Source organism: Chrysochloris asiatica, unplaced genomic scaffold (assembly GCF_000296735.1).
Source record: "Chrysochloris asiatica unplaced genomic scaffold, ChrAsi1.0 scaffold00198, whole genome shotgun sequence".
In the NCBI taxonomy this organism is placed as follows: Eukaryota; Metazoa; Chordata; class Mammalia; order Afrosoricida; family Chrysochloridae; genus Chrysochloris; species Chrysochloris asiatica.
Window position 1 is genome coordinate 4724634 of NW_006408716.1, and position 27489 is coordinate 4752122.

The 27489-nt window shown below is 44.9% G+C and overlaps 1 protein-coding gene across 1 annotated transcript in view; it reads right to left on the reverse strand.

Moving 5' to 3' along the window:
* The window catches only part of GRID1 (glutamate receptor, ionotropic, delta 1), a 1105771-nt gene that overhangs the window by 376650 nt on the left and 701632 nt on the right, over nt 1-27489 (reverse strand). The window contains exons 6-8 of the mRNA XM_006872457.1: nt 22005-22175; nt 6640-6801; nt 5575-5694 (exon numbers count right to left, since the gene is read on the reverse strand). Of these exons, the coding sequence (XP_006872519.1) occupies nt 5575-5694; nt 6640-6801; nt 22005-22175 (453 nt within the window). The remainder of the gene's footprint in view (nt 1-5574; nt 5695-6639; nt 6802-22004; nt 22176-27489) is intronic.

Below are 27489 nucleotides of genomic sequence, written 5' to 3' on the forward strand. Positions count from 1 at the left end.
TTTGGTTTTATGTCTATACTGTCTCTTTATATTTTGATGTCAACCTTGATACAATCCTGATTAATCAAGATGTTCTCTCCTAATCCTATCAATCCTGATACAATCACATATATGTGTGTGTATGTGTGTGTATAGACACATAGATACATAGACACATCGACATATATGTTATTAAGTGCCAGCTAGTTGGTTCCAACTCTCTATGACCCTGTATAGGGTTTCTGAGACTTTAAATCTTCACAGGAGCAAAACGCCTCATTTTTCTCCCAAAGAATGGCTAGTGGGCTCGAACTGCAGACCTTGTGATTTGCAGTCCAGTGTTTATCAAATGGGTCCCTATATGTCAGAACTGACTCTATGGCACTTATTAACAACAAAAACAACATGCATATATACATAGATACTTATGGATGTATTTTACATAGTCCAAGAGGCAGTCATTCTAACAGAACAAGGGAATACTTAATGTTTTAAAATCAGGAAAGGTGAGTGCCAGAGCATATTCTTTCATCATACTTATTCAATCTGTATGCTGAGCTGATAATACTAGAAACTGAATTATATGAAGAAAGAATGTGGCTGAGCATTGAAGGAAAACTCTTAATAACCTGTGATATGCAGATGATATGCAGATGAACTTTCTGCTGGAAGGGAAGAGGACTTAAGAAACTTATTGATGGAGATCAAAGGCTACAGCTTTCAGTAAGGATTGCTCCTCACCACAAAGAAAGCAAAAATCCTCACTCATTGCTCCTCCCTGAATAACAAATAACATCATGTAAATGGAGAAAACACTAAAGCTGCCAAAGACTTCATTTTGCTTGGATCCACAATTAACACTCATGGTAGCAGCAGTCAAGAAATCAAAGGATGTATTGCATTAAGCAAATCTGCTGCAAAAGACCTCTTTGAAGTGTTAAACAGCAGCTATATTAGTTTGAGGACTAATGTCCCCCTGACCCAAGCCATGGTATTTCCAATCACCTCATATATATGTGAAAGTTGGGCAGTGAATAACAAAGACCATAGAAGAATCAATGCATTTGAATTATGGTGTTGGCAAAACATACTAAAAATACAATAAATACTGCCAGAAGAATAAATGAATCTGGTTTTGGAAGAAGTACAGCCAGAATGGGGAGACTTCAGTTCTCATGCTCCGGACATGTTATTAGAAAGGACCAGTGCTGCAGAAAGGAGCTCTGGTAGCGTAGTGGTTACGAATCGGGCTACTAATCTCACGGTCAGCAGTTCGAAACTACCAGCTGTTCCATGGGAGAAAGGTGAGGCTTTCTGCTCCTGTAAACAAATACAGCCTCGGAAACCCTATGCAGGGTCACTGTGAGTTGGAACCAACTCCACGGCACATAACAACCACAACAAGAAGCGCTGGGGAAGGACATCATGCTTGGTAAAGTAGAGAGTCAGTGAAAAAGAGAAAAATTCCCAATAGGATGGATTGACACACCAGTAGCAGCAATGGCCTTAAATGTCACAACAGTTGTTAGGGTCGCACAGAACCAGGTAGTGTTTTGTTCTGTTGTGTATAGGGTCACTATGAATGGGAAGTGACTAAGGACACCTACCAATAGTAACAGTAATATGAATGTATATGTATGGAGTCCTGGTGTGGTGCTGTGAGTTAATGTGCCAGACTGCGAAGCTGTTTGAATGGTAAGGTTGGCGGTTCAAGCTCAGCAGTTGCTTCTTGGAAATCCTTATACAGGGCCACTATGGATCGGAACCGACTCGACAGAACTTCACAACAACAATATGTATATATGTTGTTGTTGTTGTTAAGTGCCATGAGTTGGTTTCAACTCATACTGACTATATATATATATATATATATATATACATACATACATATAAGGAGCTCTGGTAGTGTAGCGGTTACGAGTTGGGCTGCTAATCTCACAGTCAGCAGTTCAAAACTACCAGTGGGTTTCATGAGAGAAAGATGAGGCTTTCTGCTCCCGTAAAGATTTATAGCTTCAGAAACCCTATGCAGGGTCACTGTGAGCCCTAACCGACTCCACAACCTACAATCAACACCATATAAGCATGTATGAAGAGGATTTCAAAAGTTCATGCAAAATCTCATTTTCTTTTCATTCCATTTTTTCACCAACTTTTTGAAGCCGTCTTGTATACTCAAAGTTCACTAGTTTTGTTTCTCTAGAGAACCCGGGGACAATCTTTTCTGGAAACCCCTCACTCTGCTCCAGAATGACTGTTCAGTCTGCTCAGCTCTAACAGTTCTGTGTCCCACCATGGACGGAAAGAGCTGCAGTAGAGAGTGGGTTTCCTTAGAGTTCCCCCTCAGCCCTACAGATGGCTGGTCACTGCACCTGCCTTTGTGTTGTTCAAGGACCTAGCCCCACCCTCAGACAGCCTCCCCTTCTCAACTGTTTTCTCTCAGGTGGGAATCTGAATGGCCTTTACTTTCAATTCACTTTTCAGCCTCATCTCATATTGTGATCACAACTCAGTTCGGCCTTCATTACTGCTCTACCCTAATTCCCACTCCATGCTTCCTCTTTGAATGCTCCCCAAATACCAAGCATCTGAGTTGCTAAATCCTATTCCCTACTCTCTAGAAACTTCTCCTTAGCACTAAGAAACTGCCAGGCCAATAGGTAACAACTGGGATATGCAGTTATTAAGCGCAGATTTTAAAATGACAAAAGGATGCATTTAAAAATAAAGTCCTCTTGAAAATCAGCTTCCTTTCTAACTCAATTACATTCCAACCTCCTGCTTAGAAAGTCCTTGTATTCAGAGATTCCAGCTCCTATTGGCTTCAGGGTATCTGAAGAATGTTTCCTTGGCAACAGGGAAGGCCCAGCCACCTGAAGCAGATGAAGAAGACAGTGAGCTGTCCTCTCTGAGGCCCCTGAAAAAGCCCCCTCAGTGCCAATTGTGGGGCTCCTGTGTCAAATGAGATGAGTCAGGGTCTGTCATCACTAAGCTAGGACAGGGAGGAAGGGAAGATGCCACCAGGCAGGTCCTAGTTTGGACTCATCTCAAAACCAAGACAGACTGAAACACCTCTGGGACAAATAGACAAGTGAGGCCCTTGGCTCCAGCATGCAGCGTTCCTCTGTAAGCCCCTTTAATGCCAGAGCTGAATGACAGGTTGTACGGGTCTTCCTCTGACAAGTGGCATCCCGACACAACCTTTCTCAAGCCCACACCCAAATCTCCTAGCTCTGGCCACCCCAAAAGACATCATGGTTCACCCCAACACCCTGATATCAAAGGCTACATACTGACCCTCTAAGGCAGGGCTTAGGGAATGTATGGTCCGTGGGCCTGAAATCATTTGGCCTGGCCCTGCCAAGGCAACCACAGTTTCAGACATCACATTATAGCTGGCTAATTTTTAAATTGATGATTTTGTATGGCCTGTGAATGATGTTGTAAAACTCCAAATGGCCCTTGGCAGAAACAAAGGATATCCTATGATCGTCATTGACCCCCTCAGATCCAAATCTCTGAGCGCCACAACATACAATGTATGTCTACCATCTGCCACAAATCATCATTGGTCAACCAAAAACTCTCCCTTGTCATTTCGTGGGCTGCATTGCCCACGATGAGTCTCTGCCTTCCCCAATGCCCCATCACACAGTGACTCCACCCACCGCAATCTCAGGGAGCCTGTCCTCCACCTGTGTTATACCTGAGGAGCTCAGCACCACTCCTCTTCTGCACAAATGAAACCTACCCATCCCTCAAGGAGAAAAATCCAGAAGCTCCCTTATCCAGATTCTCCATAACCCAACACCATCTCACCGTTCCTTGCCCTGACATTAACCAGAGTGCAGTCCAGACTTAGAGGGCTCTCCTTGCCCTGACACTAACCAGTGTGCAGTCCAGACTTAGAGGGCTCTCACTACGGGTCATCCCATCTCTAACTGCAAGAATCCCTCCCTTTATTTCTGGACAGCTGTCATTACTAGAATATACAGAAGAATGCCGATGGTTTTGGTCTTTGTATGTGTGTATGTCTGGCTAATTCCTTGCTCCTGTCCTGATACAAATGTGCTTTGTGGCCCCTTCCATCAGGGTAGTGTGCCTACCCTGACCCCTGACAGCAGCCGGGCCTCCTAAGTAGCCACTCAAGAGATGTGGGCAGATCCCTGGGTTGGCCCTTCCCTGCTCACCTTCCTTCCACCACGGCTCTTCGGACCCACTGTGGCCATAATGAAGTTCCCTTGCTTGTTAACTGCCCCATCCTCTTTTGTCCCAAATTCATCTCTTGGTCCCCATTCTCTATGGCTCTTTACTTCAAGGCTTTCTCTTAAATGTGGGGTTTCGCTCTCTGTATTAAAATCCATTTCTCTTCCCACCCTCTCCATACACAGAGTAGACAGGGATGGGCAACTTGGACATTGGCTACCCAAAATGGGGGGCTACAAAGGCAAGAAGTGACTGGCTTACAAGCTTTCAAGAGGGAACCTAGATCCAGAGGGCGTGGAGTAAGGTAGAATCTCCACTGAGTAGTATTCAATCTGTCTAGGTAGGGCTGATGAAATGTAATGCAGATAGGTCTCCTGTGATACAATAGTGAATAATTGTTATCAGGACTGCTTGTGAGGGTTGGAAATGTAAAGGTAGATGTTTTGTAGCAAAGAGGGGAGTGATTAACTTTTCAGTGTGGGAGTGGAGGTTCCTGGGACCATCAAGGGAGAAGAGCGGAGAGCAGGACCCTACCCAGAGAAGCAGTGATACCTGAGATGGAGGCAGAGACGATGATGTGGAGAGATGGAGTGGCTGGGGACTTTAGACCCAGAGAGGGAGAGGGACTGTGTGCTGACAACCAGGGGGCAGGCTTGCAGGGTATACCCTTTTGATTGGTTGGTGATGCATGGAGGGGATTGTAACCTTGACAATGAAACAATATAAGATAGGATGAATGTAAACCTAATGTTCTCCCACGTAAACTATCACATAATTCACAGTAAAACATTAAAAAAAAAAAATCCATTTCTCCATTGACCTCATTCCTAGAAAACTGTCTTCCATTAGGTGGATGAGGCAAAAGAGCACTGCAGAGAGTCCTCAGGCCTATGATCACATCTGCACTAGATGAAGTCAGCCTCATCCTGGCTCTTGTGCCTGGAACTGCCCAGTGTTCACCGTCTTCAGGACATGTGGTTCTGTACATGGTTTTGTTCCACTTTTGTATCTGGGGGAATTCTTGTACTGTGACCTCAGACTCTTGCATCAGCCACAATTCACACTGTCCCTGCAGTTTTGCCGATTTCAACTTCTCTGGGAAAACACATACGGTTCCCAGGCTTAACCCCAGGACATGGCGGCTAGACCTCTGGGAGATCTAACTAGCCCAGGAAACAGGACTTGGTGGCGCCCAGACCCTGTTATATTTTGACACTAATTTGTGGCACTTTCTGTTTGAAACCTGTCCGAGCCACAGTCCCACCATACTGCAGAGACACCAGCCTCAGCACCTGCCTCAGCTGAGGGAGCACTTAGGATGCTCCAATGGCTGCCACCTTGTTCAGTAACCTGCAGCAGACGCAGTGAAGTGAGAATCCTGGGACTTACCTTGCGCATGTCCTTGCCAAAGGTCTCACTATAGGTTGTGCCGAGGATTTCAAACTGGACGTAGGGATTTGAGCTGTCCTCCCGAAACTCCATCACCCCTGTGAGGCCAGTGATGTGACCCTTCAAGAGAAATGGGAAAACCGTTAAGGGATAGGGTTAGTGTGAGAGAAAAGGGATGGATCTCAAATGCTTGAGAAGAAAGGGAATAGAGAGAATGGTCACCCCAAAGGGGGACATTAGGTCTCAAGGATGTCTTGGGCAGACTGCAATGAGTAAAGAATCCCCAGCAGCACTTGGGCCTTGGAGAAGAATCCTACAATTTGCATCTGTCTCTGTGGTATTGATGTGTCTTAGAACACCTGCTCTGCATCAGTCAGGAGCTTTCAGCATGACTCTGTGGTCCATGAATTCTTTGATGCTTAATCTTTCCTTGGTACCCATCTAGGTCTTCCTCTTAGTGCAAGCCAAGAGGAAAACAAAGGTCAAGCAGAGCCATACCAGATATGGATACACAGCAGGAAGTTGCAGGGCAACAATCCAGGTCAAATCCTGGCTTTATTCCCTGAGCTACCTGGGATGAGCCATATTCTATCTCCCAGCTGAAGACCCTTCTCACCAAGCCACTGACCGAAGTGACAGAAGAAGCAGAGGGACAGTCAAGGGGCTGGAACAACCTGGTGTAGCCGGCATGGACTCTCCAACCCTCTCCGAGGGCTCATACCATACATATAGATACAGACATGTATGTCCGTGTCAACTGACCAAAAAAAATCTTTTGCAGTTTGTGCTCGGAGGGGAGTCTAGCATACTCCAGTTAGAAAGTCACCTCCATTGTAATGTGATCTTGGGCAAGTTACTGAACTCTGAAGCTCAGCTGAAATGATGACAATAGTATAAAACAGAGTCCATGATATCCAGCTGAACCCAGCCATCACATCAGGAAGAGCTGGAGTAAGCAAGGCATCTGGGGATCCCGTGCAACGAGTCCAGCTTCCTAGTCGTAGGGGGAGCTACAAGGAGGAGCCTACATTTGTCTCAGCCCTGACAGGTGCTTCAAGCACGCACCTTTTTAATAGTGTCCAGCATGGACCTCCCTCCATTCCATGGCTTGGTGGACTTGCGTATGCAGTTGAGGCTGGCCATGCTATGCCACTTGCGGTCCTCTAGCTTCCTGTGGAAGGCGTTGGCCAGCATCAGAACACTGTCGTACAAGTACAGGTTGGAGATCTGCAACGACAAAGGTGGTGAAACCTTCCGAGAGAGAAAAGGAGAAATCAGGGGAAGGTTATAGTGGCCCAGGATGCTCCCACTACGAAGTGGTACCCAGATCCCTATCTTGTCATCCTCTGACTTTCAGCTTTCCATTTAAATGCCCCAGCTAGATACTGGGGTCCTGGAAGAACAAGACCTATCCCTGCATCAGAGGGAAAGGCAGAGCCAAACAAGGGCCAGTGGGATCAGCGCCACAAGTGAAATGTGCACACAACTCGGTGCAAGACAGCAGGTATGACCTCTCGGTATGAGTGAGTGCTGGAGGGGCAACAGAGTGGAGGGGCGCACAGGCCAAAAGCAGAGAGCTCAGTTGTAGGATTAACAGGATCAAGAACAGGGAGCATGACATTTGTGAACAGATGAAAATATAAAGAGCATGAAGAGTTGGGGCAGGGCCAGTATACTTTCACTGCAAAAGACCAGACAGTAAATATGGGAGGGAGGTTTTATGGTCTCTGTTAAGGAGCTCTGGTAGCGTAGTGGTTATGAATCGGGCTGCTAACCTCAGGGTCAGCAGTTCGAAACTACCAGCTGTTCGTGGGAGAAAAATGAGGCTTTCTGCTCCCATGAAGATTTATAGCCTTGGAAACGCTGTACAGGGTCGCTAGGAGTCCTGGTATAGTGCTGTGGGCTAATGCGCCAGACTACAAAGTCGTTTAAACTGCAAGGTCAGCAGTTCAAGCTCACCATTCACTCCTCACTAACTCCACACAGGATCGCTATGGGTCGGAACCGACTCCACGGCACTTCACTAAAACAACAACAACATGGTCTATGTTGCCTTCTCACAACTACTCAACACTGCCATGGCGGCACAAAAGTGGCCTTAAACCAATGAGTGGACTCAGTCTCGTGGCAATGCCATGTGTGTCAGATAACTGTGCTCTATAATGTTTTCAATGATGGCTTCTGTGGCTGTAGTTTGGCAGGGCATTTTTTTCAGAGACATCTCGGGATGAACTTGAACCTCCAACCTTTGCATTAGTAGCCTAGGGTGTTAACTTGCACTGGCCAGTGCCTCCTAAAAGGGTCTTAGGCAATATGTAAAGGCATGGACATGGTTGTGTACCAGCAAAACTTTGTTTTCCAAAAACAAGCAGTGAGCTAGACTCTCCTCATGGGCCTCCGGTTGGCCAATCCCTAGGTCAGAGAGACTGGCAACAGTTTCATTACAGTGAGGTAAGTTCAAGAGTGAGGCAGGCATCAAGAGAAGCAGAGCTTGGTGGGATGTGCTGAGGAACAGCATCCCTGGAGATTCTGTGACACAGAAAGTCAGTTATCAGACATGGCTAAGCCGTTCTCAGCCATGCAGTCTCCAGAGTGATTTTCCTAAGCAACAAATGGGATAGCGCAGTAAGAGATGCGGAGACACGGAGTGAGGGAGATCGCCAAGGCCATAGCGGAAAGAAATGAGCATGGTGTAAGTTGAATCACTACCACTTATGAGCATGTCAGGTACCAAGGGAGCAAGTTTGGGATGTACCACTGGGTGCATCTGATAAGCATCCGTCTTTTTAATTGTCCACAATAAATCTATATCAAAAAGAAGGCACGTGTCCATCTCCGATTTCTCTAAATGAGGTTGTGAGTAAGGAGTCATGACTGAACAGTTGGAATCAGTAAGAAGCATGGGGGACCAACTTGTGTATGGGACTCACGGATAAGGACAGGTGAGGTTCATCCTACTGATACGTACTGATGGAAATAGCATCACACATACTTCTTGTGTCCCTTGTCCTCTGTGGGGAAGGGGAACAACCTTGTTCTCTCATCCTCACCCCCACACCCATTCCTAAAGCAGGCATCATGGAGCACAAAGGGGAGGAGCAGAAGGCAAGGGGACAGAGCAGAGATGGCATAAACCTTCTGTGAAGATCTGTGATCCCTCAACTGGTAGCTATTACACAAGCAACCATTATCAAAGTGGGTCAAGGGGACGATCTACTGAACACCTAAGCAGCAAGTAGCTGCTAAAAATATTTCAGGAAATCAAAGTTGCTAGCTATAAATAGGATTCTATGTAGGCTTCACAGGGTTCCTGGGAAGATCAAATAGGATCCTTGGGCTATGGGGAGAGCCCATTAGCTCCCAGCACTCCCCAGTTTGCCTCTTCCATCCCAGTGTCCCCATGCCTTGTTCCCTGTCTGTTCTGTCTGTCCTCTCATGTTTCAGTCTGGATACCTCAGACAAGGACTTTGGTGATGGAAACCATCCAGTGAAACTGAAGGTTACACCAGAGGTGGGCCCAGGAGAGGTGGGCAGGGCATCAGTAGCATCTGCTGTATCCCCTGGTCCTGGGAAACCCTCAAGGACCTTAGATGCTGGTTCCTCTGTGGGTAACTCTTTGCCCTGAGCATGGATGGAGAGTCCTGCGCTGTACTCAACAGTCCAGTGTCCTTGCCCATGAGCACTGTAGGCACACAAAGAGTACCACTAATCCTGTAGATCTGGACCCTCCCCTGACTGTGAGTGCAAGATGGGGGCCGGGGGTGGGGGGCATGGAGAACTGGACAAGAGCTATTGAAGCGATGGCAAGAAAGTGCCTGGAATGCCTACCAACTTCTACAAGGGCCACAGGGAAAGTAGCTATTTCAGAGGCCTTCCATACACAAAGATGCTTACATGACACCAAAGAGAAAGGCTATGCTCACTGGGATCCTGCCCCCCCACCCTCCCCATTCTATAAGGAGCATTGTGTCAGGACCCTGTGCTGGAGGAGCACATCTTGAATAAGGCTGACTAACCCTCCCTGCTTATGTCACCTCCTCAACACGCAGAAATCTCCACAGAGAAATTATTTGAGGCCTGTCTTCCTCCCCTTTGGAATATAAATCCATAATGGGGATACTGCTATAAGGGAACCCAAGTGGCTTTGGTTTTCTGTTTCTTTTTTTTTATTTTTTCCAGAAAGAAAACCTAAACCTGAGAGTCCTTGATGCAGTGACTGTTTCTCTTCTGAAGACATTCACTCATGGCATCGCCCAGTCACCCACTCATAGTCAGTGATGTTTATCTGGACCCTTTGACACAAACCTCAACTGAAAACATGCTCACACACACTTAGGGGCAGCATCACCCCAGCACACAATGGAATTTCTCATTTTGCCTCCAGCACCTCTGTTCACAATGAATTACGGTACTTAACAAATGTATGAATGCAGAGAGGCCTTCAGTGAAGAAAGAGAAAAAAGCAGGGTGTGAATCACCAAGGCTAAGAGAGAAGCCCTCAGCCCTCCCACACATTCTCTTCTTAGAAGGGTGAGAGCATTTCAGTGCAAAGTTTGACTGATGCTCTCTTCCAGACATGGAATGGGTCTTCCCTCTGCCCTAAGTTCACCCATATCCCTGAGATTCTTTCTACTGTCAGTGCATAAAACTGTTTGCCTCACCAAATTTTTGAACACCTTAAGAAAGGAGTTATACATGCCTCTTCTCACTATCTCTGTATCTTCATACCAACCAAGGTACATGACTGGTGCTTAACCTATCGATGGATGCATGCATAGTGGATGAACAGACAGATGGATGAATGAATGAATTCTTGTTTGTTAAGTGCAGTCAGCTCGGTTCTAAACCATAGTGACCCTGTGTAGGGTTTCTGAGGAACAGCTGGTGAGCATGAACTGCCAACCTTGCAGTTCAAACCGACTTCACAGTCCAGCTCATTAACCCACAGCACCACACCAGGATTCTAAATAAATAAATAGATGCATGGAGTGATGAGTAGCTGGATAGGCAATGGATGGATCTCCTCTAAGAAGACATATGCTGGTCTTGGTTCTCAAACTCACAATATACAGAAACGATAGAAAACAGTTGGCAGGAAAAAGACTTGAGAGCTGTCTCCAGTTTTGTCTTGCTAAGAAGCCTCTTTCATTCAAACAACAATGTGTTTCCCATTTATAACTTACTCAAAGTGTCTCTTTGGTTTGTATTTGGAGTGGTTTTCATCTACTCCATTCACTCGTGTCCCTTAGGTTAAGATGCTGTCTCAGTACTTCTGCCTGAATGGGCAGAAGTTCACATTCAAGTTCAAGGCAAATCTGGAAACTACTCATCTGTGCATCCATGGTCTGCTCTTCAACATCAGTATGCCCACTTAGGACCCCTGCTCGACTCTCTGTTGGAGATACACAGAGATGATAAGGACTTTACCCTCACTATCTAGCTGTCCAGAGAAGGACATTTTGAGAGAAAATAACATGAGTGAATGACTAAAGGCAACCTCTGCTTAGAGTCTAGGGTCTGGGTCCAAGTGACAATAGTGGGTACACAGCTGGACCCCCTACAAGTACAGCCAAATGGAAAAAAAAATTCCTCAAGGACATGGGCTCCGTCCAGGTCCAAACAAACTGGAAAATAATTCTAGTGCCACAAGTCTGGTCATGCCAAGCCCTTGAGCCTGAAGTGAGGACTGGTGAGATCGAGGCTTCCAACTGCTGGACATGCACTCCTGATGGGTCAGAAAAGATCAATATCCCAGTAGAAAGTCAATGGATCGCCTTGTGTCTCTCCCTCATGCCTCCGATAAAACACAACTCAGAGTTTATTAACAAAGGTAAGATGAGTAGAGTAGATAATGTCACTACTGAAGCCCCCTCCCCTGCTAATGGGAGACCAGGACCATGGCTGGTCTAGAGTCTAGGATCTAGGAGTGGCTATATCAGGAGACAAGGTCAACCTGTAACAAAATGACAAGGAATCTAGAGAGCATCAGCGTGAGAGGAGATGAAAAGCAAAAGGGATGCCAAAGACTTGATGCCAGGAGCATGATATAGGAAAGACGCAGATGATAGCAAAGACGCTGACGCCAGATCAGAGCCCCAGAGTGGCTGAAACTAGAGTTGACAAGAGTCAGAGCCAGGGGAGGGGTCTGAGGTGTTCCTGAGAGCCACAGCCACTATTCTAGGTGAGAGGGAGTTGTGCAGAACCTGGTGGTTATCCTAGGGTGTAATTTTTCTTTTCTTTCTCATTTTTCATTGTGAATTAGTTAAAGGTTTACAGGGTAGATCAATTTTCCACTCAACAACTCATACATATTTTGTTTCATCTCACTGATTGCAATCCCCACGATGCGAGATCATTCCTCTCACTTCCTCCTGTGTTTGCTGTTTCCATTCTCCCTTCTACCCCAACCCTTCTGAACTTTGTCCTTGAGCAAATGCTGCCCTTTTCATTTCAAATAACTGAAAATTCTAATGTGTGCTTACCACATTAGGGGGAGTGTGGTGGCTCCATACAATAAGCACTGGACTGCAAACTATAAGGTCCATGGTTCAAGCCCACCAGCCACTCCATAGGAGGGAGATGAGGCTTTCTGCTCTCAGGTTGATTTAAAGCTTTGGAAACCCTGTACAGGGTCTCTAGGAGTTGGAACCAACTTGACAACACTTAACTACAACAACAACCACACCAGTGTTGTTGTTCCTTGTATACTCCTGTTGATTATTGTTTGGCTAAAAATTAAATCATATGATTTTGCAGCCCAGGAGTAGAGGTCCCTGGGATCATCAAGTGAGAGGAGCGGAAAGTGGGACCCTGCCCAGAGAGGCAGTGATGCTGGGGATGGAGACAAGAGATGATGGTGTGGACAGATGGAGCAGCTGGGTACACTGGACTCAGGGAAGGAGAGGGGCTGTGTGCTGGTGGCGGGGGGGCGGGCCTGTGTGGTGTACCCTTTGGTTATTTCATGCTGCATGGAGGGGACTGCGGTCATTACAATGAAATGAAATACGATAGAAAAGAAATGGATATAGGCCACACAGATTTTTAGTATATTCTACTAAAATTTTAAATTTTAGTAGAAACTGGTAATAGTCCTCAGAAGTGGCTAAGCCAAGCTATATTTTATCCATTAAGAGTGCATGATGGTAATCATTTTCTTTCCTACCAATGCTAGTTATTATCCAGCTTTTTAAACTTTTACCAGTGAGGGCTGTAAGAGCATGTCATCAGTTTAATTTGCATTTACCCGATTCCTCGACAGATTGAGAATAGTTCCCTTATATGAATTACTTGTTTATAGTTTTTGTCTATCATTCTTTTTAGTTGTATGTATTTTTGTCACAGATTTACAGGCATACTTGCTAGTTTGGATATTAATCCTTAATTCATTCTCAAGTACAATAAAATCTAATATGACCCTCCCCCCCCAAAAAAAAATATTTAAATCATAGGGGTGAGTTCCATTCCAGACATAAAGGGTGGCTAAGGGCCATATCCCAGGGGTTCCACCAGGCTCTAACCAACTAGTAAGCATTGTCTTTTTTGTATGACTTTTAGTTTTCTTTCACATTTTTGTTCCACTCTATTTAGGACCTTCTGATGTGATTTCTTCCAGAGCAGTTGATAGTGGTGGCCGGGCACCATCTAGTTCTTCTGGTCTCGGGGTCATGGGGGTTGATGTTCCATTAGTCCACTGGACTGTTTCCATTTCTTCAATTTTCATAATACTTTCTTATAAACAAGGAGACACCAATACTTGCACCTTATTTGCTGCCCACAAGCTTTTAAGAGCCACCTCACTACTCTCCAGAGTCGGAAGCAGAACATTGTCTTCCTGCATTATGCTATGTATACTGAGTTCCTGTTTCTTCACTTCTATGGAGCAAGGTCATTATGGGTTGGAATCGACTTGACGACACTTCACAACAAATAGAGCAAGGAGTCCTGGCGTGGTGCTGTAGGATAAGCACTGGACTACTTTCTAATCACAAGGTTGGTGGTTCAAACCCACAAGCAGCTTTTCAGAAACCTTACGCCATGTCACCGTGAGTCAGAGCCAACTTGATGGTACTTAACAATGACAACCACTACAGAGCATGACTGTAACTCTCTGTGGGGGCAAGAGTTGTGGCTCCTCATACCTGGAGCCTCGCTGTACTGACTACTGTGTTCTCAGATTTCATGTCTCTCGTAACGCAAGGGCACAGTAAGCACTCAACAATGCTTATCATGTATGGTAAAGCTACAGTCCACTCGTACTCATTCAATAATGTTGAGCAAAGCTTATCTTGACGCCAATAAAGCAATGTGATAGATGTCCCCAGAGAGAGGCAATGTGTTAGCCCTGATTATTGCCCAGTGAGACGGGCTAGTGGATTGAGCTGTATACAACCAAAAGTTATGTGAAGTCCTGATCCTCGTGCCTGTGAATGTACCTCTGTGTGGAAATCATCATCATCACCAGTTGGCATCATGTTGATTCCAATTCTTTGTGACCCCATGTGTGTCAGAGTAGAACTGTCCTCCTTAGGGTTATCAATGGGAGATCTTTAGGAAGTAGATCACTAGATCTTTCTTCAGAGGTGCCTCTGGGTGGATCTGAATCTCTCACCTTTTGGAGAGTGTTTTAAGAGTTTGCTCTTTTGCTTTATTAATGAGGTCATACCAGAGATGTTGTCGTTAGGTGTCATCAAGTCAGTTCTGACACTGTCTGGTCTTGCATCATCCTCATGGTTGCTGTTAGAGTTGAGCCCATTGTTGCTGTCAATGAAACCAAAGTAGGGTAGACACGAAACCTAATTTCTTTTAAATGATGTCTTAAAAAAAAGAACAGAAAAGATACAGACAGACTCAGAGGAAGACGGATGTCATGTGAAGTTACAACTATAAGTAGCCAAGGAATGTCTGGGGCTAAAGAAATGGAGAGGATCTTCCCCGAGGGCCCAGAGAGGGAGGGAGACACTAGCCCTGCCATTACCCCTAATGCAGACTTCTAACCCCACAAACTTTGTTATGAAAGCCGTAGGAAATGAAGACAGACACTGACACCCATGTGTGTCAAGCCCCCTCCTAAGTTCTGTAGGCCTTTTTATTTGAGGGATAGCAGAGATAGAATGTACTGGCCTGAGACGTAGAGGACACAAGCAGGCTCCTGCCTTCAACACAGCTTAGCAGAGCACTTCCACAGAGGGTTCTCCATGGTCAGACACAAGAAGCAGCCTCAAGACTATTGGGAAACCAGACTCCGATCTTCCAACGCTATTCACCCTCTCCCCGATACCCCTGGTTCCTGCAGCGTTCCAGGAGCAAGCAGGGATCCTCTCTGGCTTCTGCAGTTTGTGAGTCAGAAGACCTAGCACTAAGTCTCCTGCCCCCCCATGAAATCTGCTCACCCAGGCACTGAAACCCTAGTCTCCTCCTAGCCACAGAGGCACAGACAGTCACTGGGTCTGACTCTGGATTTCAGGGCTACCTACTCTGATGTGCTACAGGGCTGTCCTTTGAAGGAGATGCCACCTCTATGCCCTTGGGGTGTTCCATAAAAGTGCCAATATAGGAATGCCAGAGCAGGGGCCTTATAATACTCCTATCCAGTGTCCATCAGGAAAGGGGTCAACCAGGTCCACTGTAGTCCATGGCCTGACTTCTGTGTTGCAGGGCTGGTCTAGTCCCGGAATCTGAGCTTTCAATGGTAACACCATGGGGGCTAAAAGAAAGAAATGCTTTACTAGGCAACCCACTACTCTTACACCCTTGCCCGTCCTTGGGAGAGTTTCCTGCTCTCCCATCTAAATGGTCTTCTCCCACTGGGAGAAGCACCAGGGTGCCATTTCTCCAGGACGCCATTTCTCCCTGAGTTCACCACTAGCCACCTCACCTGCCAGCATCATGCCATTCCCATCACACGGCACACTGAGGCCAGCAGCATCTTCCTGCGTGCGTGCACACCTGTACATCTCATTCCTCAAAGTCTATTCTTAGCAGGGCTCTGGCAGCTGCTCTCCTCCCGACATTCACTTCCCACCATCACTTGCCTCTCACCTTTTGCCTTCGTGACACAGAATCTGCCACTTCTTCCCGAGTCTCCCCACTCTCATGCCTGCAGACTCCTTTTTCTCCTTTTTATGTAGTATGTTCCAGGTAAGTTCTGCTCACCTGGAGCATATTATGCAATGGAGATTAAGATTCCCAATAGATTTGATGTTTGAGAGTATTTAGGGAGAGAACACTTGCAAAATGTCGAACATAAGAGAAGTTGCTAATTGCTGCTAAGTGCCATGGAGTCGGTTACGACTCAAAGCAACCCTGTATGGGGTTTCTGAGGAGCATGAACTGCCAACATTGTGGTTCAAACAACCTTGCAGTCTAGTGCATTAACCCACAGCACCACACCTGGACTCCACAAGACACGAGTAATGGTCAATCATATATGTTTCCTGGATATTTGTGAATTAATCCATGAGGGCATGAAAAGCCTGAAGTCTGTTCTAAAAAAGAAACATTGAAGTAAAGAGATGTCCAGCTATTTGTCGAGAGGATGCCACTTCTTTGAGTACAAATGATTCACCAGTGGCTGGAAGCGATGGGGGAAAAGATACAAGGGCTCTGTAAAAAAAAAAACACAAAAAATCTCCAAGCAGAATTTTACATCTCAAATCAGAGACGAGACCCACTGCGTCCCGGGAATCCGGGAGGATTCTGGCTTTGGTTTCCAAAGTTAATTACCCAGGGGAGAGGGGGGCCTCAGAAAGGAAATGGGAAAGGTTGAGGACACATCTAAGGAAAGCAGGAAAAAGAGTTTAGTCTTAAGCTATTGGCTAGGAGCTACAGTTCTTAAGAAACGCACAGACAGATCCCTGGAGGATGGGTAATTAAAGATCAGTCCACACAGAAGCAGAGATGACAAAATAGATCGTATCTTTAAAGAGTTAGCCCTATAATTCTTGTGACATCAGTAACTTTCTTTTTTTTCCCCAGGAAAATACTTGTGTCAGCAGAAGCAAAGGCTACTCGTAAGCTTATTCAACGGATCTTCATGAGAAAATTCAGCGAATTTACTTTGATTTGAAACAGAGGCACAGAGGGGATAGGTAACCAGCAAGATAGCTAAAGGATGGGGCACTATGAGGAAACAGCAGTGAGCATGCACCAGCAGAAGGGGGCTTAGAATGTTCTAGAAACAGGATAATGTGAGGCCATCTGGGTAACTACGGTATAAATGCCCATTCAGTGCCCTAACTCCCAACATGTTAACCACTATATCTGAGACTTGGATGCCTCGCAGTGGTGAGGACTTGATGTCATTGCTGAAACAGGAAAGGCATTGGTGTTCCCAGATGGGCCGAGATGATATTGTCACAAGAGATGCAGACTCCAATCATATCCAAATCTCAGCTGGCTGGACCTCTGTCAGTCTAGGAAGGGGAGCTCCTAGGGGCCCCCAGAGGACACAGTGCCTGCTGGGTACTGGGCTGTGTGCCTTGAATGCACTTTGCATACTGATTCTTGGCAGCAAATCCAGGGAAGAGGACAGACAAGAAACAGGCAAACATGGGGTAAGGGTGGGGTTTGAAAGGTTTTAATAGCCTAATAGGGAAGGAGTGATCTCATCAAGTCATTTGATAATTTTATAATGTGCCAAGATGAGAAATTCCAACCGGAGGGAGCATTTGATAATAACACTGCATTAAGTGCCACAGTTTAATTCAAGATCAGACAGACTCCACAGTGACCAGACAACATGGCTTAAATCATTGGCCTGTAACCCTTTGGAAATATATTTGAATACAACTGAGATGGTGAGTTGATAATACATTTGCATTTCTATCACAGCCCTGAAGTCTCCAGGCCATGCCAGTCCTAATAGAGTCTTAGTACAGTCTTGGGACTCCTGGGATCTGGTTATCACTTGTATTACTGGCTGAGTCAGGCAACCCCTAAACTAACTTGTCAAGAAGACATGCAAATAAGACAATACTTTGTAGCGAAAAGCAAACTGCAGCATTGCACACTGGCAAATGCGATGACTTCTAGTAACTAGAAGCCATTTATTTAGTGTTTTTCTTCCAGGAGATTTACTCTCTACTAAATAGGAACCAAATTGATTTGCTATAATAGTGCTTAGTTGGCTTGGAAAACAGAAAACCCTGACCATAAGCCTAACAGAATAAGATACGAGTTTCTGAGGCCAGCTTAGTGGAGAAGAAGAGAGATGGATGATCTTGTAAAAGTATCCCATTCTGGATGGTACTCACTGAAACTTCTAACCCAGAATTAGCATCCTGAAAGCAGCCATCTGGGGGAAGAACTAAAGATGAAGTCAAGAACTTCATTTCCAAAAGGACTTTCATTAATTTCATCAAGACAAAGTTAATAAGCCATGACATAAATGTTTCCTTTGTCTTGAGTAGGTTGTTATAAACATGTTAGAGTCCCCTCGATAAATCTCACAGCTAGAGGCTAGTAGAAATTAGTTTGCTTTCTATACTTTCATTAAAAAAAGTAGTGATAGCTACCAAGGAAACTGAAACGGAATGACTTGTAAATAAGATGGATCTTCAAACTGCCCAAATGGTTGCTGGATGGGATGAGTAGATAAATCCACATTGTTCTCTCTCATGATATATGAGAGAGCAGATACAACAAATGAATATAAAGATTCTGTTGATAAAGTGTTGAATCTGTATATCTGAAGAATTTCTGGAGTGTGTGAAGACCTGTATTCGTAACAAATTCATCCAGTAAGTCCTTATTAAGGGTCTCCAACAAGCATGAACTGTAAAGGAGAGCTAAGCAGGGTCTCAAAGCTACAGCTTTTCATCTCCCATGTAAGACAGCTAGAAGGGAGAGCCTGAGTGAGTGATGTCGACAATTAGAGGCAGAGAAGTCTGTGATAAAGGGCAGGACAGATGGAGAAAGTACTCACGCCTACTGTGATACTTTCAAAAAGCACATCAGGATAGATAGGCAGGCCGCTTGATACAAAATAAAATAAAAATGAGCTCATGTTCAGTCTTTCCATGGGAACCCCAAACACACTGGCCATCTATCTTATCAGTAATGATGATACTGTTAGTAATATTCTAAACATTTTCTATGTGTTCTCGTATTTACTTTTCATTCTGACTTCAAAACTAGTTGCTATCAATTTAACTCCAACTCAAAACAATGCCTTGTGTGTCAAGAGTCCAACTGAGATCCATGGGGTTTAATGGCTGGTTTTCAGAATTAGATCGTCAGGGATCTCCGTGAAGATGCTTCTGTTTGGACTGAAACTTCCAACCTTTCAGTTAGCAGCCAAGTGTATTAACCAGGAACTTCATTATGACTCTAGGAACTAGACGGCTTCATTATGACTCTAGGAACTAGACGGCATTCTAATCCCCATCTTACAGATGAGGAAAATGAGGCACAAAAGATTAGATGATTTATTCAAAGTTACAGCTGAGTACTAGAGTACCATGGACTCCCAGAAGAGCAAACAAATCTTTCTTGGAAGAAGTACAGCCAGAATGCGCTTTAGAAGTAAAGATAGGGGGACTTTGTCTCCCAAACTTTGGACATGTTGTTAGGAAGGACGAATCCCTGATAACATTTAAAGTCAGGGGAAAGAGGAAGATGCCCAGGAAGATGGACTGGCATAGTGGCATCAACAATGGACTCAAACATACCAGTTCTGAGGATGGCACAGGATCTGACAGTGTTTCATTCTGTTGTGCTGAGGGTTGCTAAGAGTTGGAACTGACTCAACAGCACCAAACCAATACTAGACTCCCAATTCATACATGCACAGGTTTATTGCAAACTATATTTAAACATTTATCTGTAAGCAGGGGATGACTGCTGACAGGTTCTCTCGGTGACACGCCTGTCTTAGTCTCTTTCAGGTGCCTTCAAAAGGAGGTTCACCCAAAACAGTGGCTACTGAGGGCATCTTGTGCACCAGTTAAATTCAAAGCAGAAATGCTAGTTTAGAAGGTTGTAACAACTGTTTGTTTTATAACTCCAAAGGGGTAATTTTGGGCGATTTTCTCAAGGGAAACAGGACAATCATGGGGGTTTATTATGAAGAAGTTTTAAGAAAATTGAAGACTGCATTGATCAGGCAAATAGAGGAGGTTTTTTCCATCTTGACAATGCATCTGTTCATTCTTCAAAGATAGCAAGGACTGTCCTACTAGAATTTTGCTGGGAAATCTTACCCCAACCACCCTACATGCCTGATCTGGCCCCTTCAAAACTCCTTTTGCTTCCCAAACCTCAAAGAACATGGAAATGGAACATGATCTGAGTCCCTAGAGGATGCCCCAAAGAGCCATTCTGATGTAGTATAAATCAAGGAGCACAGAATTCTTTGGAGAAAGGGTGTCATTATTGCTGTTAAGTGCCATCAAGCCAGTTCTGACTCATAGCAACCCTGTATAGAGTTTCCAAGGAGCAGCTGGTGGTTTTGAACCACTGACCTTTTGGTTAGCAGTCCAGTGCTGGTGGAAATATGTCCTTCAGAGATGTATAGATGTAAAGATGGAGTATATTATGAGAAACAATAGTTTCCCATTTTGATATGTTTGTTTAGTAGAGGTTTTCCTGATTTTTAAACAATATTTTGACTTACCCTAAGAAAATCAGAGAATGGATTCAACGCCTTGCAAATGATCCATGTCCTTGTTCCTCTCTAGAGATTCCAACAACCTCTATTCTCCTTGAGTTGAATAGTAGTGAGTGTGTTTTCCTATGTTTCAGATGCCCTGGCGAGCATCTGATATGCAGGTAACAGATCCATCCCATCATGTCTCTCACTCCTCACACCTGGTTGGGTAAATGTTGACTGGGGAGCACATCACATGCAGTGAGTGACTTCTGGGAAATTTGCACATGCTCAGTTGAAGAGAAATTTAGCTTTGCTATGTTGGAGTCCTGGTGTGGCACTGTGGGTTAATGCATCAGACTGCAAAGCTGTTTGAACTGCAAGGTCGGTGGTTCAAGCTCACCAGCTGCTCACTGGAAACCATATGCAGGGTCACTATGGGTTGGAATTGACTCCACAGCACTTGACAACAACAACAAATATTGTTCCCATAGGGCAGCAAATGAAGGGGTTCTGTGCACAGTAATGCTAAATGGAGTCTGGCAAACAGTCTCCTGGTAGTGCAAAGAGTTAACACGAGGTTGGAACTTTACATCCATGTACAGGCTCATCCTTCGGACATATTGTCAGGAGGGACCAGTCACTGGTGAAGGATATCATGTTTGGTGAGGTGGAGGGTCAGAGAAAAAGAGGAAGACCCCCAGAGAGATGGATTGGCAACGTCGTAGCATCAATGGGCTTAAGCAGTAGCAGTGACAACAATAGTGAGGTTGGACCAGGACCAGGCAGTGTTTCCTTCTGTTGTATACAGGGTCGCTATGAGTCAGTACCGACTCGATGGCCCCTAACAACAACAGGCTCGTTGGTAGAAAGGCTTGGAGATCTACTTCTAAAAAAGTCTGCTATTGAAAATTCTATGGGCCACAATTCTACTGGGACACACATGACTCAGAATTTACTTGACACTAATTGGTAAACAAGGAGCTCTGGTAGCGTAGGGGTTATGAATCGGGCTGCGAACCTTAAGGTCAGCGGTTCGAAACTACCAGCCGCTCTGTGGGAGAAAGATGAGGCTTTCTATTCCCGTAAAGATTTACACCCTCGGAAATCCTGTACAGGGTCGCTATGGGTCGGAACTGACTAGATGGCACTTAACAACAACAATTGGTAAACAGTGTCCAGACCAATATATATTTGCTCCCAGATGTTTACAAAGAAAGCCATGACTCACAACAGGGACATAGAATCCCACCCTATTCCAAGGTCTGATTATATATATGGGAAGAGTGGTGAAAAGGCTATACTGTAAACAGCTCCATACCTCTCACCTTGCAAGAGATGGACCTGTGGGGCACCTCACCGATCTGCCCTCATGACCCGCTCATCTTAGCTGGGAGTCTAGCAGGGGCTCAGTTGACCTAAGCCTTACCACTCAGTGGATGTGTGGGGTTCCCCAAGTTGTTTCATAAGAGCCCTTTCTATTAATGATTTCCTACAGAGAAGAGTCCAAAACAGGTTCAAAATGGTGTCTTTCTAAAGGACAACTCCACCCCTGCCTTGTCAAATGAGCCCATTCTTCCCCAAGCAGTTATCACAGAAGCAGAAAGGATAAGAATTTCTATAATCCCTAACCATATAACTTTCACATACAAGAAGAACCCAGTAAATTAATATGCCCTGTCTGCTAACAATGAGCATTATTGCCTCTTAATGCTACTCAGACACACTGCCTAGTCATCTGCTTTCAATTTAGGCAGATGGTAGAATTGTAGTCATCAAAGTTGGTGGGCAACAATGCTCAGCAGGAGCCAAGCAATGGGCATGCCACCTGAGGCCACACACTGACCTGCAGCATCTGGAGGTAGCCTTCCTGGGGGTCACAGAGCAGAGAGGAGATGCGGTGGTTGTTCCTCATGCATTTCTGGTTGTCTTTGGCCGATGGGAAGACTTGCCGAACCACAGTCATCCTGCCGAGGGCGCTGTGGACCAGATCCAGAATCTCCGGGTCACTGATTTCCTGGTGAGATAACAAAACCCAAGCTTACCAACAACCATGACAACAACTACCATGGCAAGAGACTAGGAAGAGGCCTAGAAGTCAATAGTTCAAAACAAATAATGCCAAAAAGGTTAAGAGACCAGGCCTCCTCAATGAATTAGTTGATAACTTAATAAATAACGCCTAACTAACAGCAAAATGAAAATGGATCAGAAAAAGGTGTTTGAGATTAACGCATCAACGTATTGATTGTCTTCAGAGGCATCAAGTGCTTCAGAACCAATGGTGTCAAATTCCATGCTAGGCAATTTTTTTAAAGTGCCTTTGAGTCAATTTTGACTCATCGAGATCCTGTATAGGGTTTCCAAAGAGCAGTTGGAAAATTTGAATGGCTGACCTTGCAGTTCAAACTGACCTAGCGGTCTATTTTGTTATCCCACAGCATCACATCAGGACTCCTGAGAGACCCTGTTGTTGTTAAGTGTTGTTGAGACAATTCCCGACCCATAGCGACTCTGTATAGGGTTTCCAAAGAGTAGCTGGTGAGCTTGAGCTGCCAACCTTGTGGTACAAACCAACCAGTCTAGCACAATGACCCACAGCGCCACACCAGGATTCCCGATATGCCTTTGTTGTTGTTGTTGTTGAGTGCCGATGAGTCGATTCCGACCCATAGCGACCCTGTTGTTGTTGTTGTTAAGTGCCGTCGAGTCGGTTCCGACCCATAGCGACCCTAGTTATATGTAAAAGCTAAGAATCCTGTTGGGAGTTAGAAAACTGGGTCTTCTTTGTCACAGTCAAAAAGCAAGGCGTTTCCTCTAATTATTTAATAATTGATTCATTTATTTAAAATTATGTATACACAAATTTTGAAAATGCATTCATTCATTCATTCGTGCCACATCATTTACCAAACCTCCCCTTTGTGATTTGTACATGAAGATCATGGTCATATAGAATGAAATAAAATGAATATTGCAATAAGGAAATCCAGGCAATGAACAGTTGTGTGTTCCAGATGTTAGACCATGTGCTCACAATAAACCCAGAATTCTATTAAGAAGATACTTGCATCATCACATTTATATGAGCACTCTGGGGCAGAGAGAGAGTGGGTGTGGGAGGCTGCAACCTTCAGCAAGATTGGCCTGGTTAGGCAAAGTGCTTGCATGTTTATGTAGGATGGGGTGCAGAATATGGAGGAGGGGATGCTGGTCATTCAGGGCACAGGTAGCAGGGTGTATGGAATCCTGCAGGCTGAAAGACCTTTCTGTCTCTCAAATCACATGCTTGTGAGGTACAGAAAGGGAAAATGCAGTGATCACAGGCAAGGCTAGCATAGCAGACTCTCAGAGCCAGGCCCAGAGGCAGTGTAAGATCCCAGCACTGAGGACCACCTGCAATGACAGCCACCTCTCTGTACGTTTTCCAGAATGAGGTGGCTTACATGTTGCTATGATACTGGACGCCACACCACTGCTATTTCAAATACCATGAGAGACAGGTGTCAACAGAGATAACAAACTAAGAAAAAAGACTTGGTGATGTACTTCCAAAACTTGGCCAGTGAACACTGGGTGAATCCTAGCAGCATCCTGTCGGCTATGGCCCACTGCTGTAGATTCAATTCCAACTCCCAGAGACCCCATAACACAGAGCAGAACTACACCACAGAGTTTACAAAAATATAAACCTTTATGGAAACAGACTACCTCATCTTTCTCCCACAGAGCACAGGTGGCTTTGAACTGCTGACCTTTTGATTAGCAGCCCAACACTTAACCCACTCTACCACCAGGGTTTCCTGTGTCTGGTAGGTTGTTGTTGTTGAGTGCCACTGAGTCGGCTCCGACTCACAGTGACCCTGTATACTGCTGACCTTGTGGTTCAAACCAACCTTGCCACACCAGGACTCCCTGTCTGGTATAGTGCTGGAAAATAAGCCTCTTAGGAAGGCACTCCGTATATGCAGTGACTGGAACACAAGACTAGAGGGTGTACCAAAGATCTGGAAGATGGCACAAGACCAGGCAATATTTTGTTCTGTTTACACGGGGCAGCCAAGAGTCAGAACTGACTGCAGGGCAGACAAATAAAACAAGAACAACAGGGAACCCTGGGAAGATTTTAATCACCAAGGAACCACAAAAAGATTCCTATAAAAATGTCTGGATTCAGTATGTGGAGAGGATTAGAGAGGAACAAAACTAGAGGACAAAGAGGAAAGAAAGGAGAGAGAAATGTCCTTATCTGAGAGGAAAACAGGAGATACAAACACAGAGTAACATAAACCAAGGGTTTTAGCAATGTGATAGGAGGGTCAGTTGGGCTAGCAAAGCCATGGTTTGTGGACTGTCAGTAAACAGTAACTGCCTTCATGGTTGGTAGCAAGTAAAGATTTTAACTGTAAGTTAACTCTGTTTTAAAATAGATCTTAAATCTTTCTCCTTGAAGATGACACATTCTAGCTTTCAGACACTGTGATGCTAAAAATCAGCAGTATAAATGGAGGTTAGAAATTGGTGATAGGGTGCAAAGCCACTTAAACACATGCATAACAATTTTAAGGAAAAATCTATAAATGCATTTCAGGAACTGTCTTAAGAATCATGTCAGTGAAGTCAGGTCAGTGAAACCCTGGGCTGGATTTGGGAAAATGTAAAAAACAAGTGCTTCATACTTTTAACATGTTCCCAAATACAATGATCTCCACCGATTTAATGCGCTGTTAATATTGAATTTGGATTTAAATCATTAAATCTTTGTATTTCAGACATAAGTTTGTTTAAGGGAAGGTGATCTTGCTGGATTGGGACCAGCAAAAATGGAAGGTGGAAGAATTGCCAACAAATCATTGTTAGCACCTCCCATACTACTGCTCACTCTGAGGACCCGCTAGATTTCTGCCAACATTGCTGTCTTCTAGAGCCCAGTTCTCTTACACTCTCTCCCGGTCACCTTGGCCCCATCCCATGGCTTCCGCGCTCTTCCTAATGCCCAATACAGAAATATCTCCAAGGGAATCTGAAATCCACAGAAGGAAGCCCTCCCAGATTCCTTGGAGCAATGAAAAGCCTTTTTTTTCTTTTTTCTTTTCTTTTCTTTCCCCACACCACTGAGAGATGAATATGTCCTTTAGAAAATTTAGAACTTGAGCGATCAAATCATTCCAGGAGCTTCACACCATGCCTTGCACTGGTCCTGATCCCTCTAGGGTATAGGGTTGTAGGGTAGGGTTAGATCTTCCCTGCTCTCTGCCGTAAGGTAAAGCTTGCCCTGTTAAACTTAAATATCATGACAGCCTCTGCACCGTAACAAGAGAGCCCACTTCTAGAGAGGAAACTCCAAGCAGTGAATGGACACAACCAACTTGGAGAAAAAAGTTTACCTTTTTCCAAGTTGAGCATTCCTTCTAGGTGACTCTACCAATGAGCAGTACAACCAACCAAGTTGTACTGTGGGATCAATAGGAGTGGATCAGCCAATAAGTACGTTAAGCATGCCTAGGGCATCAACAAAACAGGGCCACCCGTTGTTCAAAGCAAAGACTCATAAATGCCAAGCAAATAGGACACAAAGAAAAGAGTGCTTCAATGCAAGGAAATGGTTGTTGAAGGTGCTGGCAGGAAAGGTGACAAGGGTGCCCACATGCAAGCTATGAGTCCCCTATTACATCAACACCTTCCTTGACATCTGCATCCTATGGTCTGCTCCGTGTACTTGCAACTCATTATCAAACCACCAGCTGCTCGTCGGAAACTCAGTATAGGGTTGCTACAAGTCGGAATTGATTTCAACATCACTAAACAACAACAGTCTTGGTGGTCTCAGGAGCTGCTGATTCCTTCCTAGTAAACAAGCAGTGAAGGTGAGCTGTTGAGTCTAACTCTTGCTACATTCACCCAATACGCATCTGGAACTAACAAGGACCATTAATGGGAAAGGATTGATAATATTTATAGATAACAGGTATATATAGATCCATATTGAGGGACCTGTCTTGTACACCCATATCCACAGAGCCAGCATTTCCAGCTAGTTGATTTTTTTCCTCTACTGTATAGGAGCTCTGGTAGCGTAGTGGTCACGAATCGGGCTGCGAGCCCCAAGGTCAGCAGTTCGAAACTACCAGCTGTTCCGCGGGAGAAAGATAAGGCTTTCTGCTCCCGTAAAGATTTACAGCCTCGGAAACCCTGTGCAGGGTCGCTATGGGTTGGAACCGACTCCATGGCACACAACAACAACAACAACTGTTCATTTACTGTGCATATTTTTTGCCACTTCTACAACAACTACCACCAATGGGGTAGCTGCTGTGGCAGTTCAAACTCAGCAGACACTCCTTGGGAATCCTACACAAGGTTGCTATCAGTAATACTGAACTTAAAGGCACTTAACAACAACAACAAAAACTACCAATGGGTGGCGGTACAGGATAAGCACTGAATTACTAACCATAAGATCAAGAGTTCAAACCCACCTGTGGCTCTTCAGAAACCCTATATAAGGTTACTATGAGTCAGAACGAACTCGATGGCAATTAACAGCAACACTACCAATGACCCTTCCATCTGTTGCTGTTAAGTCTAAGTCAATTCCAGCTCAATAGTTACTGTGTCTACGGTTCCTAAGGAGAAGCAGGTGGATTTGAAATGCTGACCTGACAGTGTACCACTTCAGGGATTATACTACAGTGCTACACCAACACTTCAAAATACATTTGATGCTGCTGCATAAGTGCCATCAAGTTAGTTCCAACTCACAGTGACCCACTATAGGGTTTCTGAGGATAAACTGGTGAGCTTGAACCACCAACCTTGTGGTTCAAACTGACCTTGCAGTCTTGTGCTTCATTTAGGCTTAATTTGCTGCTGCTGCTGCTGCTGTGTGCCGTGGAGTCGGTTCCAACCCATAGCGACCCTGTACAGGGTTTCCGAGGCTGTAAATCTTTACGGGAGCAGAAAGCCTTATCTTTCTCCCGCGGAACAGCTGGTAGTTTCGAACTGCTGACCTTGCAGTTCGCAGCCTGATTCGTAACCACTATGCTATCAGAGCACCTTAGGCTTAATTTAGATAATGGTTATTAAAATGTCTTTATCTGAGGTCCAACAAGGTTGGAGGTCTCTCACTCCCCGATTTCAAAATTTACTACATAGCTACAGTAGTCAAAACAGCCTGGTACTTGTACAATGAAAGATACATTGATCAATAGAACAGAATCAAGACTCCAGAAATTAACCCAACCACATACAACCAAATGATTTTCGACAAAATGCCTAGGTATATTGCATGGGGAGGAGACAGTCTCTTTAACAAATGGTGCTGGCAGAAC